Source organism: Priceomyces carsonii (assembly GCF_900007245.1).
Source record: "Priceomyces carsonii strain CBS4050 genome assembly, scaffold: Debaryomyces_carsonii_scaffold_1, whole genome shotgun sequence".
Lineage (NCBI taxonomy): Eukaryota > Fungi > Ascomycota > Pichiomycetes > Serinales > Debaryomycetaceae > Priceomyces > Priceomyces carsonii.
The window spans coordinates 811,658-828,306 of NW_026946674.1; the positions used below are offsets into that span (position 1 = coordinate 811,658).

Here is a 16,649-nt window from a genome sequence, read left to right on the forward strand (position 1 = left end):
ATAAATTCAGTGCATTAGGTCTATTATTTTTAAATAAGTTTTGATGTTTAAAAGATTCAGGATCTAATCTCGACCCACTTTCTCGCAGATCTGAACAACCTGATCCAAGGTCCATAGTCACCCCAGTTTTCTCCTTGTTCAGTAGGATACCAAGAGTTAGCTTCCTTTCTACACACTCTTTCTGGATGAGGCATCATAGCTAAAACTCTACCATTGTTACCAGATATACCAGCAATTCCATGAGGAGAACCATTAGGATTAAAAGGATATGTTTCAGTACGCTTGTAGTAATTATCAACATACCTGATGGCCGTCAAATCACTCTTAAGAAATTCATGCTCCTGTTCTTTGGATTTGAAAGATGCTCTTCCTTCTCCATGAGCAACAGCAATTGGAAGTTTTGATCCCTTCATGCCACTCAAAAATACTGAATCATTGGCCTCTTGAGTCACTTCTACCATAACAAACCTAGCCTCATATTGTTCCGACAAATTCCTTTCAAACGTTGGCCAATGTTCGGTACCAGGAATTAATTCAGCTATTCTACTGAAGAACTGGCAACCATTACAAGCACCAAATGCAAAAGTATCTTGTCTGTCTTGAAAGAATTTCTTAAATTCCTTACGTGCTTTCTCGTGAAATAAGACTGACTTGGCCCAACCAGCACCTGCGCCCAAAACGTCACCGTATGAAAATCCACCGCATGCTGCTAATCCGACAAAATCATCCAAGCTAATCCTCCCACTGAGAATATCTGACATGTGGACATCGTACACATCAAATCCTGCCTGCTGAAAGCACCATGCCATCTCCTGCTGTGAATTAACACCTTGCTCTCTTAAAATTGCAACTTTTGGTTTACCTTTATATTTACTTATACCAAGGTCATCAGAAACATTATATGATAACTTATAGGAGATGCCTGGATCACTGTCATCTTTCAAAGCCAAAAATTCTTGTTCCGATGTTTCAGGATTATCTCTTAATCTCTGTATATGGTGCGAAGTGTTGGACCACAATTGCTGTAATTTACTCCGGGAGTTTTCGTAAAGTTTTGTTCCTGCAAAGCTGATTGATATTGACTGTTCAGAGAAGTTAGGCTTACCAATTACGCTAATAAAATCATTTGAAACACCATTTTCTTCGAATATTCTCGAGAAAGATTCAAGATCAGACGATTTAATTTGGAAAACTGCTCCAAGCTCCTCGTTGAACAATTCCGTAATAGCATCTTCCCCTGAAATATTGATATCTAATCCACACCTTCCAGCAAATGCCATTTCAAGCACGGTGGCCAAAAGACCGCCATCTGATCGATCATGATAAGCTAGCACATTAAAACCTTTGTGCAAATCAATTAAAGATTCCAAGAAGGCCTTAAATATCTTGTGAGAATGAACTGTCGGTGAAGAGTCGCCTACTTCGTTATAAGCCTGGGCTAATGAAGAGCCTCCTAAGCTTTTATCAACCTTTGCAGCTAGATCTATCAACACAAGAATTGTGTCTTCATTAACTTTCTGTATCTGTGGAGTCCAAGTCTTCGAAGTATTATCAACAGGAGCAAAAGCTGTGATCACTAGTGATAGAGGAGCTGTGATTTCTTTATCATCCCATTTCATCTTCATAGACATGGAATCTTTTCCCACAGGAATAGAAATTCCCAAATCTGGGCATAAGTCTAACCCTATTGCCTGTACCGCTTCATAAAGCTTTGATCCCTCGCCACTATGAGAAGCTGCAGACATCCAGTTAGCAGACAATTTGATTTTATCAACTGATGGCACGTCTGCGGCAAAAATATTGAGTAAAGATTCAGCCACGCACATCTTAGCTGATGCAGAAGCTGAAATTAACGCTAAAGTGGGTTTTTCTCCCATTGCCAAAGCTTCTCCGGTAGAGAGAACATTGTCACCTAAAGATGTGGCAGTGACGCCAACATCCGCTACTGGCGTTTGCCAGGGACCTACCATCTGATCTCTATCAACCAATCCCGTAACAAATCTGTCACCTATAGTTATCAAAAAACTCTTTGAACCTACGGCAGGTATTTGCAAGACTCTTTCAATTGACTCGGCAATATCAAGTTTGGGTTTTTTGAAAGCTTTCAAGTTTAATGGTTGCGTCTCTGCAATCCTTGACATTTTTGGCGGCTTCCCAAATAATACCGACATATTCAAATCAATGGGAGTCGATTTCAATAAGGAATCCCTAAGTATTAAACGCTTTTCTTCAGTAGCTTCACCAACGACGGCATATGGTGCCCTCTCTCTGTCGCAAATATCAGTAAATAACAGTAAGTCTTCTGGAGCCACGCCTAAGACGTATCGCTCTTGCGATTCGTTACACCAAATTTCCATTGGTGACATACCGGGTTCAAGAGATAAAATAGACCTTAATTCGAAAGTAGCACCTAAATCATTGTCATGTACTAATTCGGGTAATGCATTAGATAATCCTCCAGCGCCAACGTCATGTATCGACTGTATTGGATTACCAGCTTTTCCTAAAGAAACACAGGTGTCTATAACTTGTTGTGCTCTTCTTTGCATTTCTGGATTACCTCTTTGAACGGATGCAAAGTCCAAATCAGCAGATCCTTCACCAGACGATAAAGAAGAAGCTGCACCACCACCTAATCCAATTAGCATACATTGACCTCCTAACACGATAAGCTTTGATCCTGGATTGATTTTAGTGTCCTTTAAAGCAAGATCTGGTCTTATTGCACCAAGTCCACCAGCCAACATAATTGGCTTGTGATAACCTCTGTATTCTTTCTCTCCGGTATGGTTTTCTACTTCAGTGGTTAAAGTCCTGAAGTAGCCATTGATTGCAGGTCTTCCAAATTCATTGTTGAAAGCTGCAGATCCTATTGGAGCTTGTTTCATGATATCCAAAGAACTGGCAATATGATTAGGCTTTCCAATATCGAGCTCCCATTTTTGTTTTAAAGAAGGTATGTTCAAATCTGAAACAGTAAATCCTGACAATCCAGCTTTAGTCTTAGAGCCCCTACCAACAGCAGCCTCATCTCTAATCTCACCACCGGATCCAGTTGCTGCACCAGCAAAGGGAGAAACAGCAGTGGGATGATTATGAGTTTCCACTTTAACTAAAGTTTGAACTTTTTCACGGATGGATTTCCATTGTTTGGTACTGAAATCAGGAGTGAATAAAAACCCATCAGCCCCTTCAAATACTGCTGCATTATCTGAATAAGCTGAAACAGTGTATTGGGGATTTTTCTCGTGAGTATTTCTGATCATCTTAAAAAGAGATAAGTCCTTCTTAACTCCATCGATAGTCCAATCTGCATTAAATATTTTATGTCTACAATGTTCTGAGTTAACTTGGGCAAACATAAAGAGTTCAACGTCAGTAGGATTCCTACCGAGAACTTCGGTGAAAGCATTAACAAGATATTCTATTTCACCTTTATCCAACGCCAACCCCAAATCCTTGTTCGCCTTCAATAAGTTATTTTTATCAGAAATCAAATCAACCTCTACTAAAGGCTTTGGGGAGTGGTGAGCAAACAAGTCATCATGCTTTGGTGCATTTTTGTCGAAATATAATGACTGAGTCATCCTATCATAAACTGAAGTCAACAACTCGCCATTTTCTAAACCTTCGACGGGGGACTTCGTAGATATTAATAAAGACAATCCACGTTCAATCCTTTCTACTGAGTCTGCCAATCCGCAAGTGATAGCAATATCTGTTGCCTTTGATGACCAAGGCGAAATAGTTCCCGACCTTGGAAGTATTCTAATAAGGTAATTGCCTGTCCCAATCTCAATATTCGAAGTGTTTTCATCACCACTTATGGATGATAAGGCTTCCAACTTCTTCGCAAATGGAGTATCATCGGTTGGAGAGTCATATGTCAACAAAATCTTTAATAAATCAAGCTGTTCTTCACTGAGGGACTTCTTCAACGCAATGTAATGAGTATAGCACGAAGATACCTCAGAGAATATATTGAATTTCCCAAGCTTCTCCTCTACTTCCTTCACCAAGTTCTTTACTCTAAAGTCTGACAATGCCTTGGGCCCAGGCAATATAAGAAAATTATCACTGGTCATATCTGCGAGCAAAACTTGATAGATATTATCTTCCTTTTATTCTGAAACCAGATTCTGTAAAGGACCAAAGACCTGTTGCTTCAGTTGTCTAGTTTGAACCTATCAGGAGCTATGAATAGCAAACGAATTAGCTTTCTGGAGCCTACCTTTGTTTAAAGTTATTTTGCAGGAATGACTCTGGAAAATTTCCATTTAATGAGATGAGTGTATAGAATTAAGGAAAAAAAATTTAAAAAAAAAAATCTATGTTTTGTACCATATCAATAATCAAGTCTTTCTAGTATTGGGGCAGGTAAAAAGTATTCAAGTTTTAATGGCTCAAGGAAACTTGAAATTGAAAAACAAGGCACCCGCTCGTGTCACTAAAAAGCAAAGAAACCCTAAAAAGGCTGCACCCAAAATCTTGAAACCTAGAAGATCATCTGCATTAAAGTCTCAAAAGTTAAATAAATTTCATCTGGGACATTTAATGAAATCAACAGAGAAGGTTATTGCTGGAAGAGTAGGTCACTTGGAATTGATAAAGGGTTCTAGAAGAGAAGTAGAGAAGGAAGAAAGAAATAACGCAAAACTGAACAAAACTAAATGATCATGTTAGATTCGCTTAGTATGCTAGAACAATTTCCTGAGCACAAAATAGTAAAGGTTTCCAAAAGAGCTAATATTGAGCATAACATTGAGTTGTCGAATTCTAGGAAACTGAGTGAGTTATCTAGTAGACTAAGGAATGATGTTGTCGATGGGCCATTGGTTTCTAATTCGAAGGTCCTCGCTGTGCCTGATCTGGTTGCGCTAGATCCCGATTTAGTGCTAGAGCAGAAGAAAGAAAATAGGAAGAATAGGCGACTTCAGTAATTCATCTTTCGTTGTAGATGTTGCTTTCTCGAGAGGAGGAGTTCCGTTTCACTCGTCAGGCTTTTCGGATCGATTTCATGTCAATTAATGTTCCTACTAGGTTGCATTTATATACCTACATAATATAAATATATATCTGTGTGTACCTTTGTGTTTGTGTAGGTTCTAGATTGGAACATTTCTTATAGTAGCTTCTTGAGCTTCTATCTCTAATCTATTTCTCTTAATATTCTTCTCCTGACCTCTAACGTATGCCATCAACATGACAGCGAATATTGCAGTCAAAGCAGTTAGTATAGAATTTACCGGAATTGGATTCATGTTGAAAACCTCATGAGTTGCTTTGTCCATAACTTGTTGCAAAATATTACAAATTCCTGAAAAGCAGATTATCGAGCCATAGATAGTCCCAAAAGTGTCAAATCCAAATATCTTTGCACAATAGTCAGAAACAGCGGTATAGTATAGCGGTCTGTAGACCACTAAACTAACTATTCCGGCATAAGTTCCTGGAAGCCAAGATAAAAGACCCATAACGCCGATGAATAAGGAGATACATGTCAAGATGTTGAGAATAGCTAAAGTTCTGAAATTATCTAAAATTATCCCGATGAAAGGAATCGATGCAAGTCCACCTAAAGGAAGAGCCAAGTCAAAGAAATGATTAATTGTTGTAGCCACGGCATCATCATCATACAAGTATTTCTCTTGAGTCCTAATAGTAGCAACAAAATAATTGATTCTTAACATTTGTATTGTGGTGAATAACGTCATCAACGTAAGCCATGGAGACTTTAACTGTTCACCAATTGAGTAACCCTGCATAATTCCAAAGATTCCTCCAGTGGTATTCAATAGTCTCGTTTCAGCTTCCTCTTCGTATACTGACTTCATAGACGCTCTGGAAGCATACGACATTCTCAGAGCTACAGATGCTCTTCTCGTACCAGACGCTCTCCTCATTAACAAAGAAGTCGTTTCTGTTATTGTCGGCTGCGCATACGCTACAACCTCATTCTCGTCCCTATCCTCAGGTAACAACAAATCTTGATTTAAAGGCTTTCCTGATTCATCGATGGCTGTCTCTGCAATTTTTGCTAACGTGCCAACTGTCTTGTAAGATTCACTAGGCATGATAAATAATTGGCACAAAAGAATGAACAATGGAACGAATAAGTAATAAGTGAAGAAAGCATTCAACCCTAATTTATGATAATTACTGTAAATTATTCTGTAAACTAGGAAAAGGGCCAGCGAAGAGTCAAAGGCGCCAGTTAACAATGCTAAAACTAAGCCTGAGTTTTTTGGAAAACTATTGGCCAATTGGAAACATGATATGAAAACAAAGGGGCCTCCAAGTGCCAAAAGAGTATACCCAGTCAAATACCCATCGAAGAGCGTTATTGATTTTCCAAACTTTAACGATAGTGCTCCTAAAAATATAATAATTGAACCAATGATACCAGAAACTTTAGGACCATAAGAATCTAGTATTGAGCCCACTGGTAAAGCTGATATATTAGTGACCATACAGGCTACAGTGAAAAGAAAGTTCAAAGCTAAGTCTTGCTCAACACATGCCACAGAAGAATCTTTAGCTTTAACTTCACATTTATCTTCGTAGATGTGCTCACTAATTAATATTGGCTTCAAGGCAGCGAACCCAAACACTGGTCCAGCAGCTAGCAAACACCATGTAATAGCGCATATGATTTGGACAATACGCTTACCTAAAGAAATACTTTCTAGTCTTTGCATTTTTTTTTTCTATCTCGTTCCCCTTATTTAAGCAACATTGAATTCTCGTTACTTTTTCCACTGAACAAATACTACGACAGGAGCGAAAATTTATTCAATTATGTCCTTATCTTGGTGTTACATTTAACTACAAAATTACATGCGGTACGACATTGCTACTGATGTTCCTTTGCATACGACGTATACTAAAGACGAGTTCGTATAATGTGTTGCTCGGAATAACCCGAGCATTATATAAAGAAGATTTCATAATAGAATAGTTGCTTATCTTTTGCACATTTCAAGTTTTATGATCCGAAAATTAAAACGGAGAAATATTCAGCTCAATTGACCTATATGACTTTTCAGAGCTGGACAATTTTTGATAAATATGGTGGATACATATAACGAGCATATTCAAAGCCACGAATACGCCAAATGCAATTAAAAATCGAATCCAAGGCAGCTTCAAAAGTGAGTTACCTTTCTTATTATCTCTTCTCTTCTTCGGGTCTTCCTTTTTGTTATGCAAATTCGGACTGTCATCATGAAAATGTAAATCCGTTACCTCTGCCATATTTGGCTGTGTCATAGAGTCACCAAGTTTTTCTTGTTTTTCATTAATTTGGATGCTGCTTTGAATGTATCCATCTGATCTATGAAAGCATGTTGATCTCATAATGTATGCCAATCCTAGTAAAATGCAAATCAAAAGAAGGATATTTCTTGTCACTTTGGATAGTTCTAATCCCGTCTTTCGCTGGCTCTTTTCATTCACTCCGATAATCATAATTGTAGCCACACTCCCTATATCAGCCTAACTGTACCTTATTTTCTAGCTGTCCTCAAGATCAATAAAATTCAAAAGGTTGAAAGTAGGTATTTAATGGCAGTGATCCAACTAACTACTAAATATGGAAAACCAAAATACCGCTCTGGCTTGAAAGATGGGCTTTCGGTGCAGGCCTGTCTCAAAAATGATTTCCTCTTCCAGAATCCATCATCTCGGAAGTCTGCTCGGCACGTTTATTATCATGTGATGTGGCCGTAATGAGGTCAGAAATTTTTCATCGCTCAAATATACAAATGAATGAAAGTAAACTAGAGCTAGCGAAACAAATATAGATTGTTAAAAGGATGTCAGGGATCCTCTTCGAAGATATGTTCAACGTTGACTCTGTTGATGTTGGAAGATATAATAAAGTGAGTCGTATTTCTGCTCAATCGTCAACCTCGCAAGATGTCAAGATAACTTTAGACATCAATAGTGAAGTTTTTCCTGTGAGAGATAATGATTCTCTCACTATCACTTTAGCATCAACTTTGGGTAATGAGTCATCTATGTTGACTGCTAGTGGGTCATGGAGACCTCCGAAAGCTGGCGATAGATCTCTCGCTGATGATTATGACTATGTAATGTATGGAACTGTTTACAAATTTGATGAAACGGCTGGATCTGACAAGATGTCAGTTTATATCTCATTTGGTGGTTTATTGATGTGCTTAGAGGGTGGCTATCGCTCATTATCGAATTTAAAGCAAGAGAATGCTTATATATTGATTCGTCATTACAGAGATAATTAAGAACTATGGATAGCATCGAGTTTTATTTATGTTTGGTCGACAATGATTTGCTCGAGGATATTAAAACATAAGAGTCGTTGTTCAGCATTCCTTCCATCCAAATCGTTTATCTATTTCCTTTATCATTAAAAGAAATATAATTTCATATTTGTACATTAGAGAAGACATATGTGTGTTTATTTAAGAATATATGTGACATGTGTATATCTTCCATCAGCCCCGAATCAAATCCACTTTTTTTTATTTTTATTTTATATTCATTACCAACCTCCCTTTCAAAATTCGGAGGTAACTGTCACTGTTCTTACTACTTAATTAGAATAACATAAACGTTGGATAAAATGGTAGCATAAGAGTAAAAATCATAATATCTAGTCAAGCCATCTTTTTGATTTAGAGGCACTTGACAAAGAAGCCTGTTTGACTTTTGAGCTAGGATTATAGAAGTAACTGGGGTAAGGAGCGATCGAAGCATAATTGATGTCGGAAGTAATCGAAAAACTCCATCCAGGAGTAATTGTAGAATAAACGTTTGGTGATTTTGCATTTGTTGAAAAATGTGTAACTGCACTTGTTGGAAATCTCCTTGACCATGTAGTTTTCGTAATCTTGGAGCCAGGGATCGATTGCATAGGAGCAAATCTTGTTTTACCAGTTTGTTTTGTGTAGGTAACGGAAAATGAAGCAGAGTTTATTGAAGAATCACCACCTGCACCGGAAGGTGTTTGAGCACCGGGTGGCAGACCTGTGGCGGTGACGGGCTCAGAAAGAGTCTTGGTTGAACCTTCCATGTTTTTTAACTGGAATCTATTTGAGTAATGGATAGTTATTCCTTCCTTGAACACCGTATATATTTGGAAATAGTAATATCCATTGGGCAAATCAGTGGAGTCTATAGAGGCAGTATATTTCTTGTCACTAATCTGTGCCTCTTTCTTGAGCAGAAGTGGACAGCTGATAGCAGAATTAGGACCAGTACAGATACTGATCGTATATGATTTGTAGTTTTTTAAATTGAAAGTGCTATCTCCTCCATCATCTACCCAGGCTAACTCAACACTTACGTCTCCTCCGGATGCCAGATATGATTTTCCTGTTGCTGGTTGACTTATGGAAACATCCCCCATTACCAAGCAAGCGAAGGCCAACCATAAAAGAGCAAAAGTACGCATATTTGCTCCAGTATGTCTTATGGTACAAAATTAGCTAGCGAATGATAAATAGTTAAGTCAATGAAATAATATTGTCAGTTTCAGCAGTAAAGAATAAAACTAAAAATTATAAATTATATTATGGCAGTGTTGTTACAATAATCAAGAAAAAGTTTGTGCGAATGCAAAAAAAAAATCGTGTAGACTTCCTAAAATAGTAGTGTATAGGCATTGAGATGCATTGTATTCTGAAGGCTTTGAAGTACAGAAAATTCATGTAGTGGCTGAATTTCTAGGAGCATTAGAACAAGAAGCATCTCCTAATGATAAGATAGAATCTCCATTAGAATTATCTTTGCTCTCTACAGCCTGAAAATGCAGAAAGAAAATAGAGTTTGGTCTTATATTATCTGCAGTAAAGTATGCCTGCGACTTCTTGAAATGTAGATTGATAGGGAATGTCTCGGTGCATAGCAAGTAAGGATGTACTCCATCTTAGTAGTAAGCATTAACAATCAGTGTAAAGGCGAAAGAGAGAAGGAATGATATGGTAATTTTATATCAATGAAATTGAGAGAGAGGACCTGATAGACGTTCAAGGACCTCAGATCATTTTCCGATGAGAGAGTGCAGGTTTTGCTGAGAACATCTCGAGCTCCATCTTCACAATTATTGTTGATATTAGTGCTATTTACATTCAACATATCTCATCAAATTGTATTTCCTTTTTTTTTTCAGAAATTGTTGCTATTCATATCCGTCAGCTTATCGGATTTATATACAGTATGGACATGTAATGTTTTCCATAATTCCACTGCCATTCATAATTAAGATAAGTAAAGCCAAAATAAGTCTAGCAATGGACGATACGAGCAAACGTAAGTATAATGATTATTTATAATTGAAAGTTTCAGAGGCTAACTAAGCAAGCGGATCCAATTCTACAGCAAGTTCCCCTTGTCAAGAACCCAGCATATCAACCACCCAAGCCCATTACTTTGAATACAAACTATAATAAATTAATTCCCAACCTCCCAAATTCCGTCATTCCTCCTAAATTCTCCCTAGATAAACAAGAATTGCTTAAATGGAAGAAAGAAATAGAGTTAATGAAAAACAATGCTGGTCTAGGTGATTTAGAGGACGTTCATTCATTTGAAAAATGGGTAGAATCGAAGCAGAGGTTGGTTGCACCAGGCTTCAATTCATTTGAGGGTGTCATGACTCCTAAAAAGGTCGAAATCAATAAGAGCGATAACAAATCTAATTCAACAGACAACAGTATAAATGAGTTAGATCAAGTTTTTGGGAAAGCCACAATATAACTTCGATCACTAAAGAGAGGGGCAGAAGATAAGAAAGCTATTGGTAAAGCGTTAATATGACACTGCAAGCTTTCAAATGAGCTACTGAATTTAACGAAGCGATTTTATAGGCAGCTTGTCTAAATATATCTGCCTCTCATAAGATTAGCAATCACCATCTAATTCGCAGTGCTGACTAGTAAGTAAATCGTTACGATTCTGACTCGAATATGAAAACGACTTTTCGTGCCTATCTCTTAGAAACTTTAAATGAGAATTCTGCATTTTGTACATTCCTTCAATCGTAACTGGCTTTGACCCTGATTCGGATCGTTCATAGGACTTCTTTGCAATGAACTAAGCCAAAGAAGGTTTATTCTAAAAACAAACTGATTATACATGATACGTCGAAATGATCTGTAAATCTTTCAATAAGGTGAATGTATACATAGAATAAACTCGAGATATTTCTTTCTTGCCTATGCTTTTTGGGGCAAGCTTGGTGGTAAATATTTACTGGCTTTATATGATGTTCACTCCAGCAGTTTATCGTGTTTATTCTATTTTCTCCTTCATTCTCTTGATTTTCCTCTAAATAGAAAGATTCTGTTCATCCTTTATAGTAAGACTGTACCTGAATAAAAAGGCGCTGCATTCGTCAATCGCGTGCAAGATTTCAGACTATAATTAGACTTAAACATAGTAACTTGTGTTTCTTGGAAATGTTTTGAAATGAAGGTAAAATATTTCGATTTCGTCATCTACAATACACTTTTTCGTTCCAAAAGGTTCCTTACTTTGATAATCTTTGCAACCGTGCTCTTACTTTTGACTTCGAAATTCACTTCAAATGTGGAGACAATTCAAAATTCAGACCAGAAAAAGTTTGATATTCTTAGTGAAAGATCGAACTTTAGGAATCTGATCTACAGTAAGTGGGACAATGGTGTTATAAATCAAGTTCAAAGCAGAAACTTTAACAAGAAATGTCATGCCTACTTCTCAGGGCTCGATAAGTTGTATTCGCATTCTCCATATATTTTTGATATTGAAGAAATATTAAGACAAGAATTCAACAACTTGATTTACAAAGAGCCGAAGTGGTTGAGAAATGAGATAAAGAAACAGAGGAGAGAATTACTCAAACAGGGCCTCAGACTTACCAAAGAACAGGAGCAGCAAATTAGAGCACAATATGAAGCAGATCTCAAAAGCACGTCCCTATTAGAAGAGCGGTTGTTCCTGGAATTCAGTCATATGCGAGTATTTGGAAAATGTTTCCTAGATAGTAAACAAGAAGGAGTCTCCGATGATGGTGATTTTTGCCTGACCTATGCAAGAAAGCTATACCCCTGGTTGGCTGGAAATTACCCTATTTTTGAAAACTGGAAGAGAGGAATTCTCAAGGACGGCAGGTATCCACACCATGTAGATAAAGAATTTTCTCAAGACTCGAGTTGCTTTTTAAGTAATTTGATATCTAAGAGTAATGGTAAGGGAATAGTGATACCGATTTATCCATCTGATTATAAAAGTCATCAAATTCGAAATATCAGAAATTTGATAAAGGTTTTACGGGCCTTGAAGAACGACCTACCAATCGAGATAACTTATATGCGGGGAGATTTGAACGAAAATGACAAAAGTGCTTTGATATCAGAAGCAAGAACTGAAATATCAAGTTTTCCTGATTCTTTTGGACTGTACTTTCAGTTAAAGTATGGACGTGACATATCGAATCAATTTATCTCTTCTAATGATTATCCAAAACAAGATTTATGGTTTGCAGACCTTTCAACTGTAAAAAATTCTAAACAGCATCCAATGGTGTCAAAAAGTTATTTGTTTAATAGTCCTAGTTTCATCTTGAGTTTAAGTTTAATTTTCAATTCTTTTGAAGATATAATAGTGCTAGATTCAGACGCGATTCCTTTGCTTGAAAACTTTGGGTCATCATTATTTCAGAATGAAGACTACCAGAAACATGGGACTTTATTCTTCAAAAATCCATCATACACTTCATCCAAACCGCGGATTTTTAATCCAGGCTACTTTGAAGTAGAGTCATTCATTACTCTGCTTCTCATGCCTTCTAGTTCCGATGAAAAGTATTTCGGAATTTCCAGAAGGTCGGGTGTAGGAGCTGCTTCCAATCGTGTCTTTGTTGATCATTTCTTTCGTTTAATGGATCCATCGCTTATGGTAATCAAAAAGTCAAAAACGTTAAGCGGGCTCCTAGTATCTTGCAACTTTCAGCTATACCCTTTACTCACTGCAAGGTTTGCCATGGCTAAGAGTTCTTTGGATCCTGACTTTATATGGCTTGGTCAAGAAATATCGGGAGCTCAGGAAGAGGTTGTGTTTAATAAGAATTATGGAGTGGCAGCAGGGATTTTTACTCCAGAACAAAATAAACCCAAATACGTCACAGAATCAAAAGAAATATGTAGCTCAAGCTGGGCTCAGTTATACGATAAAGATGATTTAACCTTGTTGTATGTGACAAATCACCAGTTGCAAAATTGGGTTGACAATGAGCTAGAGTTCAGGCGAGATTTGGAGAAAAAATACTCCATCATGATTGAAAATAATAGTGGATTTCGAGAGGAAGAAGGGGTTGGTAATAGAGAACTCTACGCAGATACAATTGAACAAAATCCACTTTTTATAGACTCTGTTATTAAGCCGCCAGTTATCAAAACACCTATCCACAACACTGAGTTCAACGAACCCAGCAAAGGATGGATCGAATTTGATGAATTTGGTGGGGAGGACGGAACATCTTATTGGTGCGCCTATGATGTTGTAGGTAGTCCTCAAGAGAATAAAAATAGTGCCAAGTTCACGTACAATGCCCTTGCGAGAGCTAAGTTCAGGTATATTTTGGATGTCTGGTTGCAGGAATTCAATTAAAATGCAATATAAGTAACTGATGGATAAATATTATAGATATAGAAACGATGAAACCAATTATAGTACGGAAACATCTCATTAACCCCTAATAGAGTAGATTATCTGATTTATTTTAATCCCTTGCACTCTCCGCTTTCTGTGTTTTTGAACCTATATTTGGTAAATGTGCCTCTAATTTGATCAGCGCCCTACCATTTATCTAGTTCAGGGTCAAAAAAGGGTCACATTGTCTCCTCCAAACGCAATTATAAACTAGACGGCTAATTACTCAATTGTGCCACGTAATGAAGAACTCATGGGCATATACGTCTAGTTGGCTACAGTCTAGCCATCTCTTGATAACAAGTATTATGTGTATTGTCGCTAAGCAATAGCTATTTCGGGGTTCTCTCCGGATTTCGGGCAAAATGTCAATGCGCGTTTGAAGCGCGCCTTTGCGATCTCGTTTCCTTCCCTGCGGTATTGTCGGTGGTGGAGTCTGAGGTGTGTTAAAGTGCAGCAAGTGTTATGGCTAGAGAGCAACTATTCACGATCGAAACCCACGGCTCCAGTACTGGAATGCGGATCTCCTCCAACAGTTTACTGCATCCCTTCTATACAGTGTTCGATCTTTGAATGGCAGCAATTTCTAAGTCGGGGGGGCAGGGTCGGTTTAGTATGCTATTTTGGACGGCTAGGTACACAAGTTGAGCGCTCACTCGATTTTTTGTTTGGGGACGTATAAATTTTGGCAAATTTACGGCGCTTGCTTATTTGCTGTTCAACAACGAGGACAAAAGGAAAGGGCGTCTGTTACTTTACATTGCAAGACATTCGATAACTAGACACAATGGATTCAGTTGGAACGAAAAAGCATAGCAAGTCCCAATCAACCTACGTAAGTAACTCGGAGTTTCCACGTTATTGTGCATGTCGCCTTAGAGAAGCGAAGACATAAGAGTTCTTTAAACTTGTTCTGTAGACGATAGCCATTTAAAACAACAATGACTAACAAATTCTTTCTAGGCTTTTGACAATACCGCTACAAATGTGGCAGCATCTCAGATGCGCAATGCCTTGAATCACTTAGCTGATACAGTTGAAGATGAGAAGGTACAAGCGAGATTCGAGAGTCAAATGGATAGTTTTTTTGCTCTCTTTAGGAGGTATTTAACTGACAAGGCATCTGGTAATACTTTGGATTGGGATAAGATCAAGTCCCCATCCCCATCAGAGGTTGTTCAATATTCTACGTTGCAAGACCGCGGTTCAGATAATCTTTCAAAGTTGGCGGTATTGAAATTAAATGGTGGGTTAGGTACTTCTATGGGTTGTGTCGGCCCCAAGTCTGTCATTGAAGTCAGAGACGGCAACACATTCTTGGATTTATCTGTCAGACAGATTGAGCACTTAAACAGAAGATATGATGCTGATGTTCCGTTACTTTTGATGAACTCTTTTAATACCGATGCCGATACTGCAAAGATAATCAAGAAGTATCAAGGACATAGAATTAGGGTGAGAACATTCAACCAATCTCGATTCCCGAGAATATATAAGGATTCCTTATTGCCAGTACCAGAGTCATATAATGACTCTTTGGATTCCTGGTATCCACCTGGCCATGGTGACTTATTTGAATCTTTGGTTCAATCTGGAGAGTTGGATTCATTGTTGGCCCAAGGCAGAGAGATTTTGTTTGTTTCTAACGGTGATAACTTAGGTGCAACTGTGGATACTAAAATTTTGGATCATATGATTGACACGGGTGCTCATTACATTATGGAATTGACAGATAAGACGAGAGCAGATGTTAAAGGTGGTACTTTGATCAATTATGAGGGTCAAGTGAGGTTATTGGAAATAGCTCAGGTTCCTAAGGAGCACGTTGAAGAATTTAAATCCATTAAGAAATTTAAATATTTCAACACCAATAACTTATGGATCAATTTAAGAGCAATCAAGAAATTGGTAGAACAAAATGATCTTGAAGTCGAAATTATACCGAACCAAAAAGTTATTCACAAAGGTAACGTGGAAATCAATGTTTTGCAATTAGAAACTGCTGTTGGTGCTGCAATCAGGCACTTTGACGGTGCCCATGGTGTTGTGGTTCCAAGGTCCAGGTTCTTGCCAGTTAAAACATGCTCTGATTTACTACTTGTAAAATCCGATCTATTCCATTTGGAACATGGTGCTCTTAAACTAGACGCTACAAGATATGGTTTTTCAAATCCACTTATAAAACTTGGATCTCACTTTAAGAAAGTTAGTGGATTCCAGGCAAGAATTCCTCACATGCCAAAGATTTTGGAATTAGACCATCTTACTATTACGGGTAATGTGACTTTAGGTAAGGGTGTTACCTTAAAGGGTACCGTCATCATTGTCTGTAGTGATGGTCAAAAAATTGATATCCCAAATGGCTCAATTTTGGAGAACGTAGTTGTCACAGGAAACTTGACAATCTTGGAGCATTAAGTTCGTATCGGTTATTTTGGAAATAGTCGTAATTTATATCTTTTATTATGAGTACGCCGACTTTTAAATTTCTGTAGATTTATTGTATCCGAGATCTATTGCTTACGAGAATACTTGTAGGGTTATGCTAACTGACCATATAAGAATTCGATGATGCCTCTTAGTTTCTTATTGAATTTCTTATTAAATTGTAATGCCAATAAGCACTGCAAAATTCTACTTTATTCGTAATATTACAAGACCAATGAAGCTACGTATTGATACTTAGGTCCCATAAAATATTCTCTTCAATGTCTAGCATCGCGATCGACTTTAGCATCAAAGCAATAATTGTTCGCAATATTTTACTAAATTTCTCGATAGCACCAAACATCATTTAGAGTATCCTTAAAAAAAAGTTGCAGCCAACGTTGTATTCTACACTAACATTCAATGCTAAAAGAAAAAAAATTGAGCTTCGTTCCTCATGGCCCAATGGTCAAGGCGTCTGGCTACGATTGCGTAACCACTTCTCGGTTGGAACCAGAAGATTCCAGGTTCGACTCCTGGTGGGGAAGCTC

General features: G+C 37.7%; 11 protein-coding genes across 11 annotated transcripts; 7 read left to right on the plus strand and 4 right to left on the minus strand.

Moving 5' to 3' along the window:
* Positions 1–56: 56 nt before the first annotated feature.
* Positions 57–4,085, minus strand: ADE6 (phosphoribosylformylglycinamidine synthase; the record flags this gene model as incomplete). Its single annotated transcript, XM_062954355.1, has 1 exon — positions 57–4,085. The coding sequence occupies one exon, from the start codon at positions 4,083–4,085 to the stop codon at positions 57–59; it is 4,029 nt and encodes a 1,342-aa protein (XP_062807277.1).
* A 313-nt stretch (positions 4,086–4,398) lies between these two features.
* Positions 4,399–4,674, plus strand: PRCAT00000434001 (uncharacterized protein; the record flags this gene model as incomplete). Its single annotated transcript, XM_062954366.1, has 1 exon — positions 4,399–4,674. One exon carries the CDS (start codon positions 4,399–4,401, stop codon positions 4,672–4,674), a length of 276 nt encoding a protein of 91 aa, XP_062807278.1.
* A 2-nt stretch (positions 4,675–4,676) lies between these two features.
* Positions 4,677–4,940, plus strand: PRCAT00000435001 (uncharacterized protein; the record flags this gene model as incomplete). Its single annotated transcript, XM_062954377.1, has 1 exon — positions 4,677–4,940. One exon carries the CDS (start codon positions 4,677–4,679, stop codon positions 4,938–4,940), a length of 264 nt encoding a protein of 87 aa, XP_062807279.1.
* Positions 4,941–5,105: 165 nt separating this feature from the next.
* On the minus strand, positions 5,106–6,698 carry PRCAT00000436001 (uncharacterized protein; the record flags this gene model as incomplete). Its single annotated transcript, XM_062954388.1, has 1 exon — positions 5,106–6,698. The coding sequence occupies one exon, from the start codon at positions 6,696–6,698 to the stop codon at positions 5,106–5,108; it is 1,593 nt and encodes a 530-aa protein (XP_062807280.1).
* A 301-nt stretch (positions 6,699–6,999) lies between these two features.
* Positions 7,000–7,467, minus strand: PRCAT00000437001 (uncharacterized protein; the record flags this gene model as incomplete). Its single annotated transcript, XM_062954399.1, has 1 exon — positions 7,000–7,467. The coding sequence occupies one exon, from the start codon at positions 7,465–7,467 to the stop codon at positions 7,000–7,002; it is 468 nt and encodes a 155-aa protein (XP_062807281.1).
* Positions 7,468–7,814: 347 nt separating this feature from the next.
* On the plus strand, positions 7,815–8,261 carry RPB8 (DNA-directed RNA polymerase core subunit; the record flags this gene model as incomplete). Its single annotated transcript, XM_062954410.1, has 1 exon — positions 7,815–8,261. One exon carries the CDS (start codon positions 7,815–7,817, stop codon positions 8,259–8,261), a length of 447 nt encoding a protein of 148 aa, XP_062807282.1.
* A 371-nt stretch (positions 8,262–8,632) lies between these two features.
* Positions 8,633–9,433, minus strand: KRE9 (Kre9p; the record flags this gene model as incomplete). Its single annotated transcript, XM_062954421.1, has 1 exon — positions 8,633–9,433. One exon carries the CDS (start codon positions 9,431–9,433, stop codon positions 8,633–8,635), a length of 801 nt encoding a protein of 266 aa, XP_062807283.1.
* Positions 9,434–10,271: 838 nt separating this feature from the next.
* Positions 10,272–10,737, plus strand: MVB12 (Mvb12p; the record flags this gene model as incomplete). Its single annotated transcript, XM_062954432.1, has 2 exons — positions 10,272–10,290; positions 10,343–10,737. 2 exons carry the CDS (start codon positions 10,272–10,274, stop codon positions 10,735–10,737), a joined length of 414 nt encoding a protein of 137 aa, XP_062807284.1.
* A 711-nt stretch (positions 10,738–11,448) lies between these two features.
* On the plus strand, positions 11,449–13,629 carry MNT4 (Mnt4p; the record flags this gene model as incomplete). The annotated part of the gene is made up of 1 exon (XM_062954443.1): positions 11,449–13,629. The coding sequence occupies one exon, from the start codon at positions 11,449–11,451 to the stop codon at positions 13,627–13,629; it is 2,181 nt and encodes a 726-aa protein (XP_062807285.1).
* An 829-nt stretch (positions 13,630–14,458) lies between these two features.
* On the plus strand, positions 14,459–14,566 carry PRCAT00000442001 (uncharacterized protein; the record flags this gene model as incomplete). The annotated part of the gene is made up of 1 exon (XM_062954455.1): positions 14,459–14,566. The coding sequence occupies one exon, from the start codon at positions 14,459–14,461 to the stop codon at positions 14,564–14,566; it is 108 nt and encodes a 35-aa protein (XP_062807286.1).
* A 107-nt stretch (positions 14,567–14,673) lies between these two features.
* On the plus strand, positions 14,674–16,089 carry UGP1 (UTP glucose-1-phosphate uridylyltransferase; the record flags this gene model as incomplete). The annotated part of the gene is made up of 1 exon (XM_062954466.1): positions 14,674–16,089. The coding sequence occupies one exon, from the start codon at positions 14,674–14,676 to the stop codon at positions 16,087–16,089; it is 1,416 nt and encodes a 471-aa protein (XP_062807287.1).
* Positions 16,090–16,649: the final 560 nt, after the last annotated feature.